Here is a 15,830-nt window from a genome sequence, read left to right on the forward strand (position 1 = left end):
TCAAAATTTTGTTTTCCCACTTTTCCTACTTCATTATGGAAAGACTATATATAGGAGGGTTATGGTAAAAAGATGAATAAAGTATGTGTTTAAATTAGAAAAGCTAATTTCTCATTCTATAGAAGGTTCTGAGAAGTTCTTAGACCAAAAATCACGATACCTAAAATTCAGGCAGAGTAATTTGCAGGAAACAAAGTATGTTTCCAATAGGGTTAATTCTAACACAGCCACAGAGTACTGTCAATATGCCAAGAAGGAAAACAGGTTAAAATTAATGGTTTGAGTCCCTTTGTTTTCCAGCATCAATTTCCCATCTCTATATACCATACTGGCAGTGTCACCAGTGGAGACAGCCCCAATGGAAACACTCTCCACACCCAGCTCCCCACAGATTCTCTAGTAACCTGATCCTGCAAATACACAGGGCAGAGGATACAGAAGAGAAAAATCTGTTTACCTTAAAAAGAGATCTTCCACTTTCATTAACATCTCATACAGTGCTCACCATTTTATTTGTGCTCACATAACCTTATTCCTAGGCTTTAAAATGAATCATTTCAGGGTCAAATGGTTATAGCCCTTCCACCAATGGCGGGGAAATTCATATTTCATATACAAATGGTACTGGTGCAAAGGATACCCTAAGAAAGAAGTGAATCTTTCCCAACTGATCTCTGCTCACTTCACCCACCACCGCTTACCCCTAAAAAATGGGGAAGAAAAAAATTCTTAAAGGTGGATGCTTTATATGTAGGCGAATATAGAACATGAGATTTTGCAAAGATGAAAATGTTTTTAGCAGCACACAAAGGCCAATGATTAGCTCATAACCCATCTAAAGGCATGTGTAAGGTTTACCTGAAAATGGATGGTTTATTTCTGCTTTTCCATTGGTGAGTATACCAGGGTACTAAGCTTAAATTTAAAAGGTGCCGGATAAGCTGGGACAAAGTGAGAGAGTAGCACTGACATATATACACTACCAAATGTAAAATAGATAGCTAGTGGGAAGCAGCCGCAAGGCACAGGGAGATCAGCTACGTGCTTTGTGACCACCTAGAAGGGTGGGATAAGGAGGGCGGGAGGGAGACCCAAGATGAGGGGATATGGGGATATATACATACATATAGCTGATTCACTTTGTTATATAGCAGAAACTAACACGCCATTGTAAAGCAATTATACTCCAATAAAGATGTTAAAAAAAAAGATAGGTAGATTGAAAAAGCCTAGGTGGTAAAGCAGTTTTAAGAGGCTTAAAAAACATCTAATTTATCTTTAAAATTTTTGTAATATCGATTCTAACAGATTCTCTCTTTAAGAAATTATTCCTCATAGAATATAAATTTTGCACTGTAGTCAATAATTTCTGTTCTTACTATAAAACATTCACATGAGTAGTACAGCCGTACACTTAGTAGGCTTCTCGTACATTTTAATATAGCAGCCAATTCAAACTCTCAGTTATTAACATTATTAAAATGATTTTAAATTAAGCATAGGTAACTTTGGTTTAAATAAAGGGCATACACAGTGGTTACATTTTATTTTCAATTATGTAGTAATTCTGGAACTTAGGCACTGTGTCTGCACAATTTGTATTTTCTTATTATAATAGATTTCATCCCACTTGGCATAAAGAGAAAATAGAATTTTCTATAGACTGGAGTAACTCCCTAGAAGCCTGTTTTGGATTCATAGAATATTTGGTTTAGGCAGAAAGAAAATACACACAACATGTTCATTTGAAAATGACTAGTCACACTTGGTATTACTCTAAAGGTAAATATAATCAAGATTATAAAGACATTTCTGGACCCGATTATTTTATTTAAATGTATAATCTTCTGTGATGTGTTCCTTCTGGTTCATACTATTATATAATGATTTTAATTAAAAATAAAAATGTTTTTCTTTTATTAAAAAAAAAAGTGCCATGGTAGGAAGAAACACTAGAGACAGAAGCAAACAAAGCCAGAGAGGTTGGACTGACCTGGACTTCCTGCCAGTTAGGAATTTCTAGAGAGTAAAGAATCTATGCTACTTTCAAGGCTTCAATTCTAAACCTAAATTGTGCTGAATTTCAGAATCTTCTTCTAGATGGAAAAGAAAAAACAACAACAAAGGTTTCCAGACCTCGGGTGTTTAAAGGGCCTTCACACAGTAAATCAACCTAATGCTGTCTTGTTTTCTCCACAGCCAGACTGAAATATACAGTGTCAGCAGAGGTGTGAATTACCTCCATTCACCTAATGGAGTGTTAACTTCAAAGGCTTGTTTTAACCATTTAAATGCTAAGCTCATGAGTAAACATTCTGTTAAAAAAAAAAGTACAATTTAAACATTCACCCTCAACATAGGAAAGTAATTTATATTCTCAGCACTTCATCTTCTAATTTAGCAAACAAGTCTCCAAGTGTTAGAAAAATATAGATTTTGTGCTTTACTTAATTTTTAATAGTTATTACCTAATAAATTATGAACATTAACCCACAATAAGAAGGCCTATATTTCCCAGGAAAAATGCTGAGGAGTACTTGAACAAGGTTTTATTTGAAATCCTGATGAAGGGGGGCACTGCTTTTACCAGTCATCTTACTAGCTTCCTCCAAACTCATAGGGAAAGTTATGACTCCAAACAGGCAACTAGATAAGGCAGAATATTAAAGTAAAATAAAAATAAACACCTCTCCAAATAATTTCTCTTGATATTAACTAAGTTTCGTGCAGCATTCAATAGGTTTGCCAAACCTCCCATGATCCCATCCCAGGAGCAGGTGACAAATGTATTAATTGATGCCCACCTGTCATCCCACTTAACATCTGCCCCAGGAGGCATCCTTGCATCTGTTGCAGATTTAGGGCTATTTTGGTATTAGGAGTTAGGTTTATTTTAGCAGCTGAACACCTATTTGTATTTGGATCTATAATTTCCCATAGAAATGTGGGAAAGCACTAAAAAGAATGCACATGGGGTCAATTCTCCTGTGAGTGAAGTCTAGAAAAAGATTCTAAACATATTAGTTGTGCAAGATGGAAGATGAAGAAATTCCATGTCCTTGTCTGAAAGCAACTTCATTTTACAGGTCTAGATGAAGGGATGGGGAAAAAAGGGGGATAAACATCTAATTTATTAAGAGCTTTTGGTCTGCACTTAATTTATGCAAGGTCATTTAATCCTCTCAACACAACCCTGTATAATTGGTATTAACTCCATTTAATACCTATGTGAAAGTAGAGGTTTAGAGAGGTTAAGTGGTTTGCCTAAATTCACTGAGATTTTCATCTAAGTCTTTCTAACCCCCAAACCTGGACCTTTTCCATTACACTATGCTGATCTCAAGTTGCCAAAGAGGAAACTTAACTCAGTTGTCAATTTATCAGCCCATTTCCTAAGTGGGAAGCAAGGGGGCACCAGCAAAAGTGTGTATTTCCATACATGCAAATTGGCACTTTGCGTGTAATTCTCTACTTTACATGTGTGCAGTGGTAGGATTACATTTTTACTGATACACCCTGGCCTTGGTAGGCTGCTAACAAGGTGCCCTTTACAAGAATACTCCCTGGGGCATTAGGGGAGGGAGGCACCTAGCTACTAGTTTCCAACCAGGAATAAGCCACATCAATGCGAAGACTGGAACAATCTATAACCTCCAAACACAGTATGATATAAATCAACAATATTTGTCTCTGTTCGCCAAGTAGAAAGTCATATGTTTTAGTGACAAATGAGAAAGCTCAGAGAACTTTCAAATCCACAGCCAGTCATCACAGCTCTATCTCATACTGCACGACAGAGGAAAATCACAAAAGTTTCTTAGGATTTGGAGTCAGGGAAAAATACCAAGTGAAATAATCCAACAGTTTTGTTATTGGTGACTGATGTTGACATTAACCTACAAACTAAAATTCAATTTTGTATATAAACAATATACTGATTTCTTTAAAAACAAAAAATTGTCTCAGTATATTTAATAACATTAAAAACTGTGCGAAAGATGTTTTTAAGAGAATGAAAAGGCAACTCACAGACTGGGAGAAAATCTTTGTGAAACACATATCTGATAAAGGATTGGTGTCTAAAATATACAAAGAATGTTTAAAACTCAACAATGTAAAAATAACCCAATTTTAAAAATCTGAACCTCACCAGAGAAAATATACAGATGGCAAATAAACATGTGAAAAGATGCTCAACATCATATGTCAATAGGGAAATGCAAATTAAAGCAACTAGATACAACTGCACACCCATTACAATGGCAAAAATCCAAAACACTGACAACACCCAATGTCGGCAAGGATGTGGAACAGCAGGAACTCTCACACATTGCTGGCAGGACTGCAAAATGTTACAGTCATTTTGGAAGGCAGTTGGGCAGCTTCTTATAAGACTAAATATTCTACCATACCATGGAGCAATTGCTAAAAAATAGTCTTTGGTATTAACCCAAATAAGCTGAAAATTTCTGTCCACACAAAAGTCTGCATACAAATGTTTGTAGCAGCTTTATTCACAAATGCCAAAATTTGGAAGCAAACAAGAGGTCATTCAACAGGTGAATGGAAAAACGAACTGTGGTACATCCATACAATGGAATATTGTCAGTGAAACAAACTGTGGTACATCCATACAATGGAATATTGTCAGTGAAACAAACTGTGGTACATCCATACAATGGAATATTGTCAGTGATATATATAAAAAAGAGCTATCAAGCTATGAAAAGACATGGAGGAAACTTAAATGCATACTGCTAAGTGAAAGAAGCCAGCCCAAAAGGTTAGATACTATTCCATTCCACCAAATGACATTTTAGACAAGGCTCATGGGGAATGCTCATGGTTTTTATGGAGACAGTAAAAAGATCAGTGGTTGCATCAAAAGTGAACCCTACTGTAAACTATGAACTTCAGTTAATAGTAATGTATCAAAGTTGGCTCTCAAGTATAACAAATGTACTTCACTAATGCAAGATGTTAGTAATGTGGGACATTATGGGTGAGCTGGAATGAGGGAATATATGAGAACTCTCTGTACTTTCTGTTCGATTATTTCTGTAAACGTTAAAACTACCCTAAAAAATAAAGTCTGTTAATTTAAAAAAAACCACAAACAAAAGATGCTCAACATATTTAAGAGCATTTTGAGTTTCTTATTTTGATTAAAACTGCTATGTCTACTTTCCCCTACCGACTCCTGTTTTGTTCTGCTTTTCTGTCAATGTTTGCAAAAATGTTAGCCCATATAAAGAGGATTCATCCAAGGTGCCTTCCAGAATAATTCCTTTTTGCATTTGGAGGTAAATTATTCAGCAAAAGATGTGGGAAAATATTTCTTTCACTTATTAATCCAATTAAAAATAATGAGCACTAAACTAAAATTACCAACCAAAATACCAAAGATGAGCAAAGCAAATGCCTGTGGAAATAAGGAAAAAAGATAAAGAACAATTAGAGCATTATTTTAAACCTTCACCTGCTCCAATAATGTACATTATAGTTCAAAATACATTAACTTTCATGAGATAGGTAATATACTTAATTATAAAATGACAAGTTATTTCTTAAAATAAGATTCTTAAAAGAAACAAAAATCAACCTACCCCAAACTTTTTCCATGAGAGAAAATCCTCTCTGCTCAGTTTAAGATAAAATAGTCCTGGGAACACAAAAATCAAACACGTTGATGTACTGGAACCTTAAAATGGGGAGGAAAAGAAAAGAATATTGCCAGATTCAGATGTGAGACTGGATGACAATTTAATCTATTTTAGAAAATGGAATTTTTGAAATAGAAAACTTACCAACTACACCAAATACATTCCTAATGTCAGGAACATATATCGCAAGTAAAACGATGATAATATTGAGAGCTATAGTGATCAAAGAATGGCGAATCCATGAGAATGGAAAATTGGAGAAAAACATCATCATTAAAGCTTTCCTTGCCTGTATAACAGAAAAAGATTTAAGCAAAGAGGAGGTATCAAAGCCAAACTACTTGCTTAGGGAAACACATGTATGGTACAGTTACCATGATATTCTTGCCCTCTAAACCATTTAGATTCCAAAAATATGGCATAAACTATTACTGTAAGGTATTTATTGCACATAAACTGAGAAATATACCTATCTGTGTGAGCTTCATAAAAACTGTTTTGGTTTTATTCTTGAAAACATTTTCACATGCAATTTCTTTTGGTTGTATAATTTTCAAAATTATCAACAATAACACTTTGTGAAGAAATCACAGAGTATCATTTTCATGAAATTCAACAGATAAAAGAACAAATGGTTTAAAACAGAAAAAGAAGTCATGCCATGATAAAGAAATACCATTTGCTGTTTTATGTTATATTATCTGTTTCACAGCATGTAAATGTGAAAACTAGTTCATGATGCTCTCCACTGCTAAGGCGGGCAACAGGCAGTCACGTCCCACAAGCGTCTACCCAGCCCCCGCTGCACTCCTGGCGCTGCGGTCCCCGGTCCCCGCAGGGAGGAGGCCCCAGTCTTAAGGAGCTCACCATTCAGGGGCTCAAGTCGTCCACCAGAAGCATCTGTACCCAAAGCCTATGATTCCATTCTCCCAGAAATTCTCAAGAGTCTTACATATGGCAACTAAATGCCGAGTGATGATCTGCTGTGCCCCTTAAACTATAACTCTAGAGCAAATAAAATCTGTGACTAAGATTAGACTAGAACGTCTATGTGAAAATAAATTTCCAATAAACTAGAAGGAGCTTATTTTTGCTGACTTGACTTTTTCCTCTTCACGCACATTCTTTTGAAAACAGAATACAGAATTAAAGGGGAAAAAAAAACCAAAAAACTTTAGAAGAACTATAGTCTCTAAATTGGAAACAATGCTGTGGGAAAGCGTAAATCTAAACTAAATCTGAAAAAGCACAAATTAGTTTAGCGGTTCACTGTTATTTTTGTGCTTTCATGGGGCCATAGGCAAGTATGAGGTCTTTGATCAATTACTGGACAAATGAATAAGATATACAAGACTAGATGTGATTCAAACATTCTAGTCTGTAAAGAATTAGTGTTGCCATATTAGGGAGCTGCTACACCAAGCAACAAAACCTTTAAGAGTACTTACAGGGAAGTGGATTAGAGGGACTGTCAAAAGCACAGCAAATAGTATGCATAACTTCACAGTCATGACGACAACATCATGTGGCAAGTATTTACTATAACCTTGTAGTAATTCTGACGCCACACTGTCTGCAAATTTAAAAAACAATAATAAGGATCACATTATAAACTACTAAGATGTTAATAACAGTAACATTATTTTCCTTTACACAAACGGATCTTAACAGATTTTGGATCCCCAGTACCCCTTTTTGCTATCCTATGACACACAGAGACATTAAGTAAATATCTTCTGGAAACCTACAGTGTTTTCTTTTAATGAAACTAGAAATTGGCCCAGGCAGAATCTCTAAAATTATGACAATGAATAAATATTTAAGAAAATCTCTTTAGAACTTTTCCATAATCTGAAGGTTTTGAACAACACTTATGTTATTTTATAAAGTGCTTTCATGTATACAACTGAATTTGGTCCTTATGATAACAATATAAGATAGGTAGCTAGGCTAAAAATTATTAACTGACTTGCCCAAGATCATACAGTACAAAGGGGCAGAGCTGGCAGAGCTGTACTCCCAAATTGTTTTGATGCCAAAGCCTTTCCTTAATATTGCAATGTTTTCTAGGATCTTATAGTTTTGTGCATGTTACCTGCTTCATCAACATTTCGTCTTTAGATTCATCTTTCATAAAAGAGAATGCAGTGTTAGGGTAATGGCTTCCTTAGCAAGCCAGCGTGGTAGGCAGTGACAGAATCTGAACGAGCTGACCATGCTTTGCTCCCTGGTGTTCTTCTATACTCACGTCTTCCTCACTCCAAGCCAGAGGAGGGCTATTAAGAGTGAGAGCTCTCAAGAACACTCCATATCACTGCCGTGTAGGGAAAGATGAGTTTGTACTTAAAATAGAATTGTGGGGGGGGTTTTTTGTTTGTTTTTTTAATTTGAGACCATACGGTTTGGAAAAGTCATTTTGGAGAAAATAAAAAAACAAATCAAATACAACTCTGTTTTCAAATACCTTAAAATTTAAAGGAGAGATAAGAGGAATACACACACATATAATAGAAAGTGTGTAAACACAGACACACTTAAGCGGAAGAAGAAGGTCTAAACAAAGAGCTATGGTGATTCTGAACAGGGAAAGATAACTATGGCTTTGGGAAAAACATGAACGAAATCCAGGAAGACTTGAGAAGAGTCATCATGATATAGTGAGCAGCAGGGTAGTAGAGGGGCTTGAATTCTGCGATCAAACAGACTAAGATTCAAACCCTACTCTTACTAGCAACTTAACTTCTCTGAGTCTCTTAGTTTTTCCATTTGTAAAATGGGGACAATAATATATTGACCTACAGAGTTACTGAGAACATGACATGAGATAATGTATGTGTGCTGACATTCAAAGATGTGGGGAAGAAATTCTCTCTGGTAGCAATACGCAACCGAGAAAATGAGCAGCCCAATAGCACTTCAGAGGCTGAAAGACTGTGCGGTAGAGCAAAGACAGTAGTGGGTGATAAGGCTGGAAATGCATTTAAGACCAGTAACAGAGCTCTTCTTAGGGTCTGGACTCAATCTGGTAGGCCACAGAAAAGCAATGACTTCTGAAGAACAGTGCATTATCATCTGAACTAAGCAGGAAGACAGATTGGAAGAAAAAGAGGCCCAAAACAGGAATAACAGTTAGAAGGCTACTGTCATAACCACTGAGAGGTAATGAGAATTTGAACTAGATTAGTAACGATGGAAATGGGATAGAAACTAATTGTTGAAAGTATCAAAGACATACTTGATATAACATGGGACTAATGGACCAAGTAAGAGATTAAGAAGAGCCACGAAAGCTAGATTCTAGTCCCAAATATGTGAGATACTTGTGACTCTTTGGAAAAATATAGCAAACTATTTTATTTCCACTTTCTGAATCATAAAAATGAGCTATTAACACTTACTGCTTAAGCACTTTGTAGACTTTTAAAATGGTCTGGTTATTATGTAACATTTGGGTATTGGCCTGGTTTATCAGAGGAACACTTTGTATTCCTCACCTTATAATGCTTTAACATCTGTAATCAGAGCCAATATTATTAATCTAGGTACATATTTATTAGTCCCTTTAATCTGATAAAATTTAGATATTAACTAAGCCTTGAGAGCACTGAATGAAAGGATCTCAAGCAGCTCCAGAAGCCTGAAGAACTAGACTTATTGCAAAATCAAAATACCTGTTACATGTCTACTTTCTACTTTCCCAAGACAAAAACCTTTTTCCTGAGCCAGTCAATTCTGTGTTCTTAGCTGAGCCTTATGCAAGGGATAGAGTACAACACACTTCTCTGCATTCAGACAAATCTCTACAAATCTCAGGAAGAAACTGAGGGTGATCTCTGCAAGTTATATATTCTATTGAAGTCAGGAGGCTGCTCTGTTTAATACACACTGTCAAACAGGGGATGAAGTTTATAAAGATTATCACAGAGTAACAGAAAGATCACTGGATTAATATTCAAGAGACATGCCACTAACTGTGAGACAGGTCACTTCACCTCTTGGACTTAAGCTACTCACCTATAAAATGAGTTGAAGGCATTAATTTGTGACAAGCCCTTCTGATAAGGTCTCAAGCTCAATCAGCAATTTCCTTCTGTAAGACTGAGAGCTACTGCTATTCCAATAGAAATATACTGTAGAAGACTTTCAACCCCAAAAAGAAACACTGTGAACAGCAAATCAATATCTGAATCTTCTTCTGTCTTTGGAGAAGGAACTAATTTTATATCATTCTTTCTTTCCTTCTATCTATCTATCTATTTATCTATCACCTACCTACCAGCCTACCATGTGATTTTCTTAGATCTGTATTTCTCCATTACATAAAGCGTGGACATCCTGAAGAATCTGCATCAGTGGAAAAGGGTTAAGTCAGAGACAACAGCTTTACTTGATAACCAGGAAAATGCCTGTATAGGAAACATTTCACGTACATGATGAAAATATTTAGCCTCTTTGTTCAGTCAAAGATAGATAGATAGATAGATAGATAGATAGATAGATAGATATGCCTGGAGCTTAAGTGAGCCAGGTTTTTCCAAAAGTTCACTTTGCGAAAAACTTGGAATGAAGGGAATCTGGATTCTGTGGCATAATTCCTGAGGAGGCAGCACAGTAATAAAGGCATTGACTCTGGAGAGAGTCAGAATTAGATTCAAATCCCAACTCATTATTCATTAGCTGAAGGTACTGGCCAAAGTGCCCAACCTATTCTTGCAGAGTCGTCATAAGGACTGAGTTAGGCAATGTATATAATAAAACACCTGGCACGTACAGAATAAATGTTAGCTCAATAAATACATCAGCATTCATCCTTCCTCCACTTCCCTTTCCATCTAAGCTTTCTTATAATTTAACACAGCTCCTAACATCTCGTGGTAATATTTTTGTAACTACTTTTCAGCTGTCCTGGAAACTGGTAGGCCATTTGAGGTTTCTTCCAGATAGCTCTATTGATCCATAGGGAAGAAAAGGAGGTCCATTTTTTGGACTTTTTCTCAATTTTGGAAGATTCCTAAATATAATAGTATTTGTGCCAGGTGACAATTTCAATTTATAAAAATATACAGCTATTCTACTAAGTTTTTGCTGAATCCCAATGAAGACCCTGCTATAGTATCTCACTGTTATAGAAAAGTATCACTGTGCTCAACTCTGTACGAAAACAAACGCAACAACCAAAAATAGAGTTTATGTATTTCAAGAATTTTATTTCCTTAACAATGATCAAAAAAGTTTGACAATCTGCTTTAACTTTCCTTGTAGTGTATCCATGCTCATTTTGGAAGTAGGAAGTAACGCTCTTCTGGATGTTGTGTACAGAGCTCTACCACTCTTACTCAACATAGTACAAAAATGCAAGAGCAGATTTAGATTCATCAATCGCCTTTATTACTGTTGAAATGACATAGAGTTAGCAAGAAAAGGACTATATAGACCAATTAAAATTTTCTCACACACTGAAAAGTTGAAGATAATACACTGATAATAATATATTGAAAAGTTACCATATTTAAATTAAGTTTCATTAATGACAGTAAGAAGAGAAGTACAGTACTGAAAAAAGAGTACCTGAAATTATGAAATAATTGCAATAATAATGCTAACAGTAATGATAATACACCACCAGCAGTAGCTCTCCTTTGTGGAAGATTGCTGTGTGCCAGATACTGTAACAGGCATTTTACATATAACTTACTTCCTTTTCAATATAACTCTATACAATTATCCCTGTGTTACAGATTAGGAGATGAAGATAGTACAAGGTGAAGTACCCTGGTTCAAAGCCACACAGCTAGTTAGAGTACAGTGGTTTTTTGAATCATATTTGTTGGGTTTCAAAATCCATACTCTTTCCACTGGGCTTAGGATGCAAGTAAATGTCCAAAAACTTGTCAGACCTGAAAAAATTCTGGAAGGTAAGCAAAGCACCAGTACCAGCCATCATGAATGTCTAAAACCTGAAACACATGCACAAGGCCACTGACCGTGAAATCAGAGTCAGAACAGCTAAATATCACAAAAGTAATAATAGCCATCTACCTGGAACGTTGTTATTGGGGCATTCATAAACTGAAAAGTGTATTCAAGGATTTGACAAATTGAGTGCAGTTTGTTATGATGTGTTTGTTTGCAAATTTAACAAGTGTGTTTGCAAATTTAACAAGAGAGCTTACAATATTTTTTTCTTGTTCTAGACATTTAAGTTTTATTTTTTCTTGAGGTTCTTACCAGAAGAGAAAAAAACTCACCAAGCACATAACTTTTCAAAAGTAAATAAAAGAAAATTTTACTTTTATTTTATGAATTTAAAAGAATCCTTTAAAAATTTAGAGAGAAAGTTCATGGCAAAGCACAGAATACACACCGCAGAACTGTGTGAATTAAATCTAAAGGCAGAGGTCTCTGACATAAGGGTACAACTATAGTCCAAGTAAAATCCTTTCCTTTCTCAACTTGTTCTTTTGCAATTAAGATGACTGATTCTCTCAACCTCCCAAACTGCTGAACTAGAGTCTAACATATTGAATTCTCAATTAAAAAAAAATAAAATCATTATTGCACTCTTTTTTTCTCCTAGAAAGACTTCAATGTTTCTAAGCCCGAGATTTTACTTGGGTGTTTAAGAAAATTCTCATTTGAAGTTATCAATCTTGAATTTGATCCACCTTTTTAAGAGAAAGAAAATCAGTTCTTTAAGGCCCATAGAGCCACCACAGTGGTGCACTGAATTCTGGCAGCCTGAACAAATTAACTTGCTAATGAAAGGCAGAAACAAAGTCCATATTCAGGTGTGAGATCAACTACAGAACAATTTATTTTGTCATCTATAATGAAATAATATACTTACCATAAAAAGTGAGGTATCCAAAGAGTGCAGATATAAAATAAATGAGAAAACTTAAAGCAATTGCTGTATTGGTTACATTCTGCATCCTTTTCTTAGAAGGTCTAAAAGAAAAAAATGGTAAAATTAGAATCTGTAATCTGAATTATATCTAAATAGATAAATATCTCCCAAGCTATTCAAAAGGATTCCTTAATCACTCAAGACCTAGCTCTCTAATAACTACACACTAGAATTCTTGATTTGAAATTACTGCACAAAGGACTATGCTTCAAAGAAACATTCTCAACTTAGAACTAAGTCTTGGTTGTTTGGTTTTGTTTTAAACTAACACCTACAATCCAGTGGTGGGAGGGAAGGATTCATAGAGGAGAATGTTATTCAATCTGAAAGTCCTAGAAGTAAAAAGACATACTAATACATTTTAAATATTCCAGGATTCTATAGTACCTTTGAAGTTCACAGTATATGGGCAATATTGAGGTGTGGCAGAGAAATGAAAAAGCCATGGTTGGTATGGCATAAGCACTCTGAAAAAAAAATTTTTTTAAGATGAAATTATTAAATGCTACTCTGTTGAAACCACTACTTCATTTGACAATAAAATCAGTTCTCCAAACAAAAAATATCAATTTAGTTAAATTTCTTTCATGTTTCATGAATCACCTGTTTATAAAATAAGAGTTTTTTTTTTTTTTTTAACAAGACACACAATTATGGTCCCCAGTAAATATTTTACTTGATAGCTGTATTGCCCACACTAGCGAAAATATTTCTTGGCTGCTTCCACACCATGTTGGTTTTACTACAATCGCTGCTGCTTCTATATTGTATCAGTAAGATAAAAATAATTAAGGTAAGATAAATAACATTTAGGTAAGATGAAAAATAATAACATTTAAGAAATGATCTTATTGTAATTCTCAGTCTTTCCTAATGCATGTATTAGGAAACTCAAATACATCTTATTACCCTAAGCAGCAATAATAGTTAATGCTTTTGAACCTGCTTTCACCAACACAATTCAAATACCAACTTAATCTAAGAGAATACTGAATATATTAATCACATCTTAGCATCTATAACTAGGGTCTCTTTTGATGGGAATGAACATGATTTATTCTAGACCAACAAATTCATAGAGATCCACTGGAATATATGAACAAAAGTTGTTGTGTTTTTAAATTAGAATAGTTAAGAACCAGAGAAAGTCACAAAGCAAACAAAAGTTACCATCTAAATGAAAACACTGTCTTTACAAAATAGATGGTAATGATTTACTTTCTCTTTTCTACTCTAAAAAAATTTCTCCTTAACTAACTTAAGGCTCTTCAGCAAAAGAAGTTCCAGATGACTATAGATCTATCTTCAGACACAAGGCCTCCTAAAATATCGGAGGAGAGCTGGCAGGAAGAAAAGCTGTAGCGTTTCCCAAGGCTAGATTAGGAGAATGAAATTCAATTCACAAATTCTCTTTCATATACTGCTCAGTTTCCTGGCTTGTCAATTACTCTACCTAAATCTTTAAGTCACATGTAGGACTTTACCATGTAAAAGATGTGGTAACCTCCCTTGTGGGGCCAGACAGACATTTCTCATTTAAAAACTGGGGAATAAGGGAGTTCCCTGGTGGCCTAGTGGTTAGGATTCCAGGCTTTCATTGCTGTGGCCTGGGTTCAGTCCTTGGTTAGGGAACTGAGATCCCGTAAGCTGCAAGGCACAGATAAAACCAAACCAAAACAACAATGGAAAAGAATTCTGGGGAGTAAAAAGGAAAATTTTGCATGGAGGAGTTACCACACTAAAATGCTACACTAACAGAGTTACACATGAGTTGTGGGGATTCTAGTATCTGGGAGCTGCATTTCAGCAGAATCAAACAGTGTGCATGAAGAAGCCTGCAGCAACCAGGAACACATGGAGCTCTTTTAGAATGGTAAAGTAGAGATCATTCAGATCAGCTTCCTGTCTCCTCAAGCATTTCAAATATCCTAGGGCTCTCCGAGAAGGCAAGGGGGGACTTGGTCCTTCTGCCTCTGCTACAGGCATCGTACATTTCAACTTTGGAATGTCAGCCAGAAGACATATTGGCAGTGCTCAATTGCTGGTCCAATGATGAGGCTGTTTAGCCACAGACCAAGGTTCTCCTCACAGGGGAGGAGTTTTTGATATAATTGGCTATTTAGCTTTACAAGTCCAGAGGGCAACAGGAAGTCTACGCACAGAGGACCTCAGTGGCCAGACCAGACATTCAGTAAATCTGTTCTTTTAGGCAGTGGCCCATTTAAAACAGGCTCCATTTAACGGTGTGCCAAAAAAAAAGGTGGCTGTTTCATAATGGGCCACCTTCTGGTAAGCAACCCTATACTTATCACTTTCACGAAGATTAATTAGTTACAGGTAAAAGACCTAAGAGACTGTATTACACAAATCTCTTAAACTTGAAATGTGAACAAACTAAAAGTATCTGTTAATAACTTACACACCTCTTTGGAGAAATGAAAGAGTTTTGGTTTACAATCATCTGTAGCATTTGAAATCTGTTTAAGAGGATTGAGGGGAAAGAGAGAAACGAACAGTCATTAAAAGTTAAAATACATCAAAAAAAAACCAAGATGAATTTATTATTACTGGGCTTTCAAATAAAAATATTTCAAAACAAAGTTCCAAAAGCAATATAGCCATTACTTTTTTATTAATTAGGAAAAAAAATCATTATTAGTCATATTTTATTTTTCTTTTTAGCATAAAATAAAAAGGAAGAAAAAAAAAAAACAATTACCTGGAAGTATTGCTCTACAGAATTTAATGTCAGAGGACAAGGGATGGACCATTTTTTGATTATTATCTGTAAGAATAAGTAGAATCAGATGATTTCTTACCAAATCCATGACAAGAAATTGATTTCAAATAGGTCAGTATTATTTCAATTAATCTAACACTATACCAAATAATATGCTAACTAATAAAAGATTCTTTGTTCATGTCATTTTCCCTAGATAGAATGGGACCATCATCTGACACAGGCACCTATAGTGGGAGAGAATGGGGGGCTGCATAGTTGTTTGGTGGAGATCTCCCCCACTGAAGACTGAGAGCTTTCAAAACTCCAGTAGTATCAAGGCATTAAAAGAAAATCCAACTCAGAATGGGAACATGATGTTTTTAGTGACAACAGTAAAAGAATATGGCTATCTGTGGACCTGGCATCAGTAGCAGACAGAGAAATATTAATAGCAGTTTTGGAAATGGTCATAGGTAGATGCAAAGGGGGAGGCTCAGGGATTTCTGATGCATGAGCACTGGCCCTCCTTGCTTTTTTC

General features: G+C 35.5%; 1 protein-coding gene across 2 annotated transcripts in view; it reads right to left on the reverse strand.

Annotated features, from left to right (window-relative positions):
* The window catches only part of SLC38A6 (solute carrier family 38 member 6), a 146,946-nt gene that overhangs the window by 75,944 nt on the left and 55,172 nt on the right, over positions 1-15,830 (reverse strand). Inside the window, exons 9-16 of one of the 2 annotated variants that reach the window (XM_059059668.2) lie at positions 15,290-15,355; positions 14,994-15,047; positions 12,958-13,037; positions 12,511-12,611; positions 7,112-7,236; positions 5,808-5,952; positions 5,607-5,701; positions 4,495-5,422 (exon numbers count right to left, since the gene is read on the reverse strand). In XM_059059668.2, coding sequence (XP_058915651.1) covers positions 5,342-5,422; positions 5,607-5,701; positions 5,808-5,952; positions 7,112-7,236; positions 12,511-12,611; positions 12,958-13,037; positions 14,994-15,047; positions 15,290-15,355 — 747 coding nt within the window. In that variant the 3' untranslated portion in view covers positions 4,495-5,341. Of the gene's footprint in view, positions 1-4,494; positions 5,423-5,606; positions 5,702-5,807; positions 5,953-7,111; positions 7,237-12,510; positions 12,612-12,957; positions 13,038-14,993; positions 15,048-15,289; positions 15,356-15,830 lie in introns of those variants that run through there. The other variant, XM_067028383.1, reaches the window with a different exon arrangement.

The sequence above is a fragment of the Kogia breviceps genome, chromosome 3 (genome assembly GCF_026419965.1).
Source record: "Kogia breviceps isolate mKogBre1 chromosome 3, mKogBre1 haplotype 1, whole genome shotgun sequence".
In the NCBI taxonomy this organism is placed as follows: domain Eukaryota; kingdom Metazoa; phylum Chordata; class Mammalia; order Artiodactyla; family Physeteridae; genus Kogia; species Kogia breviceps.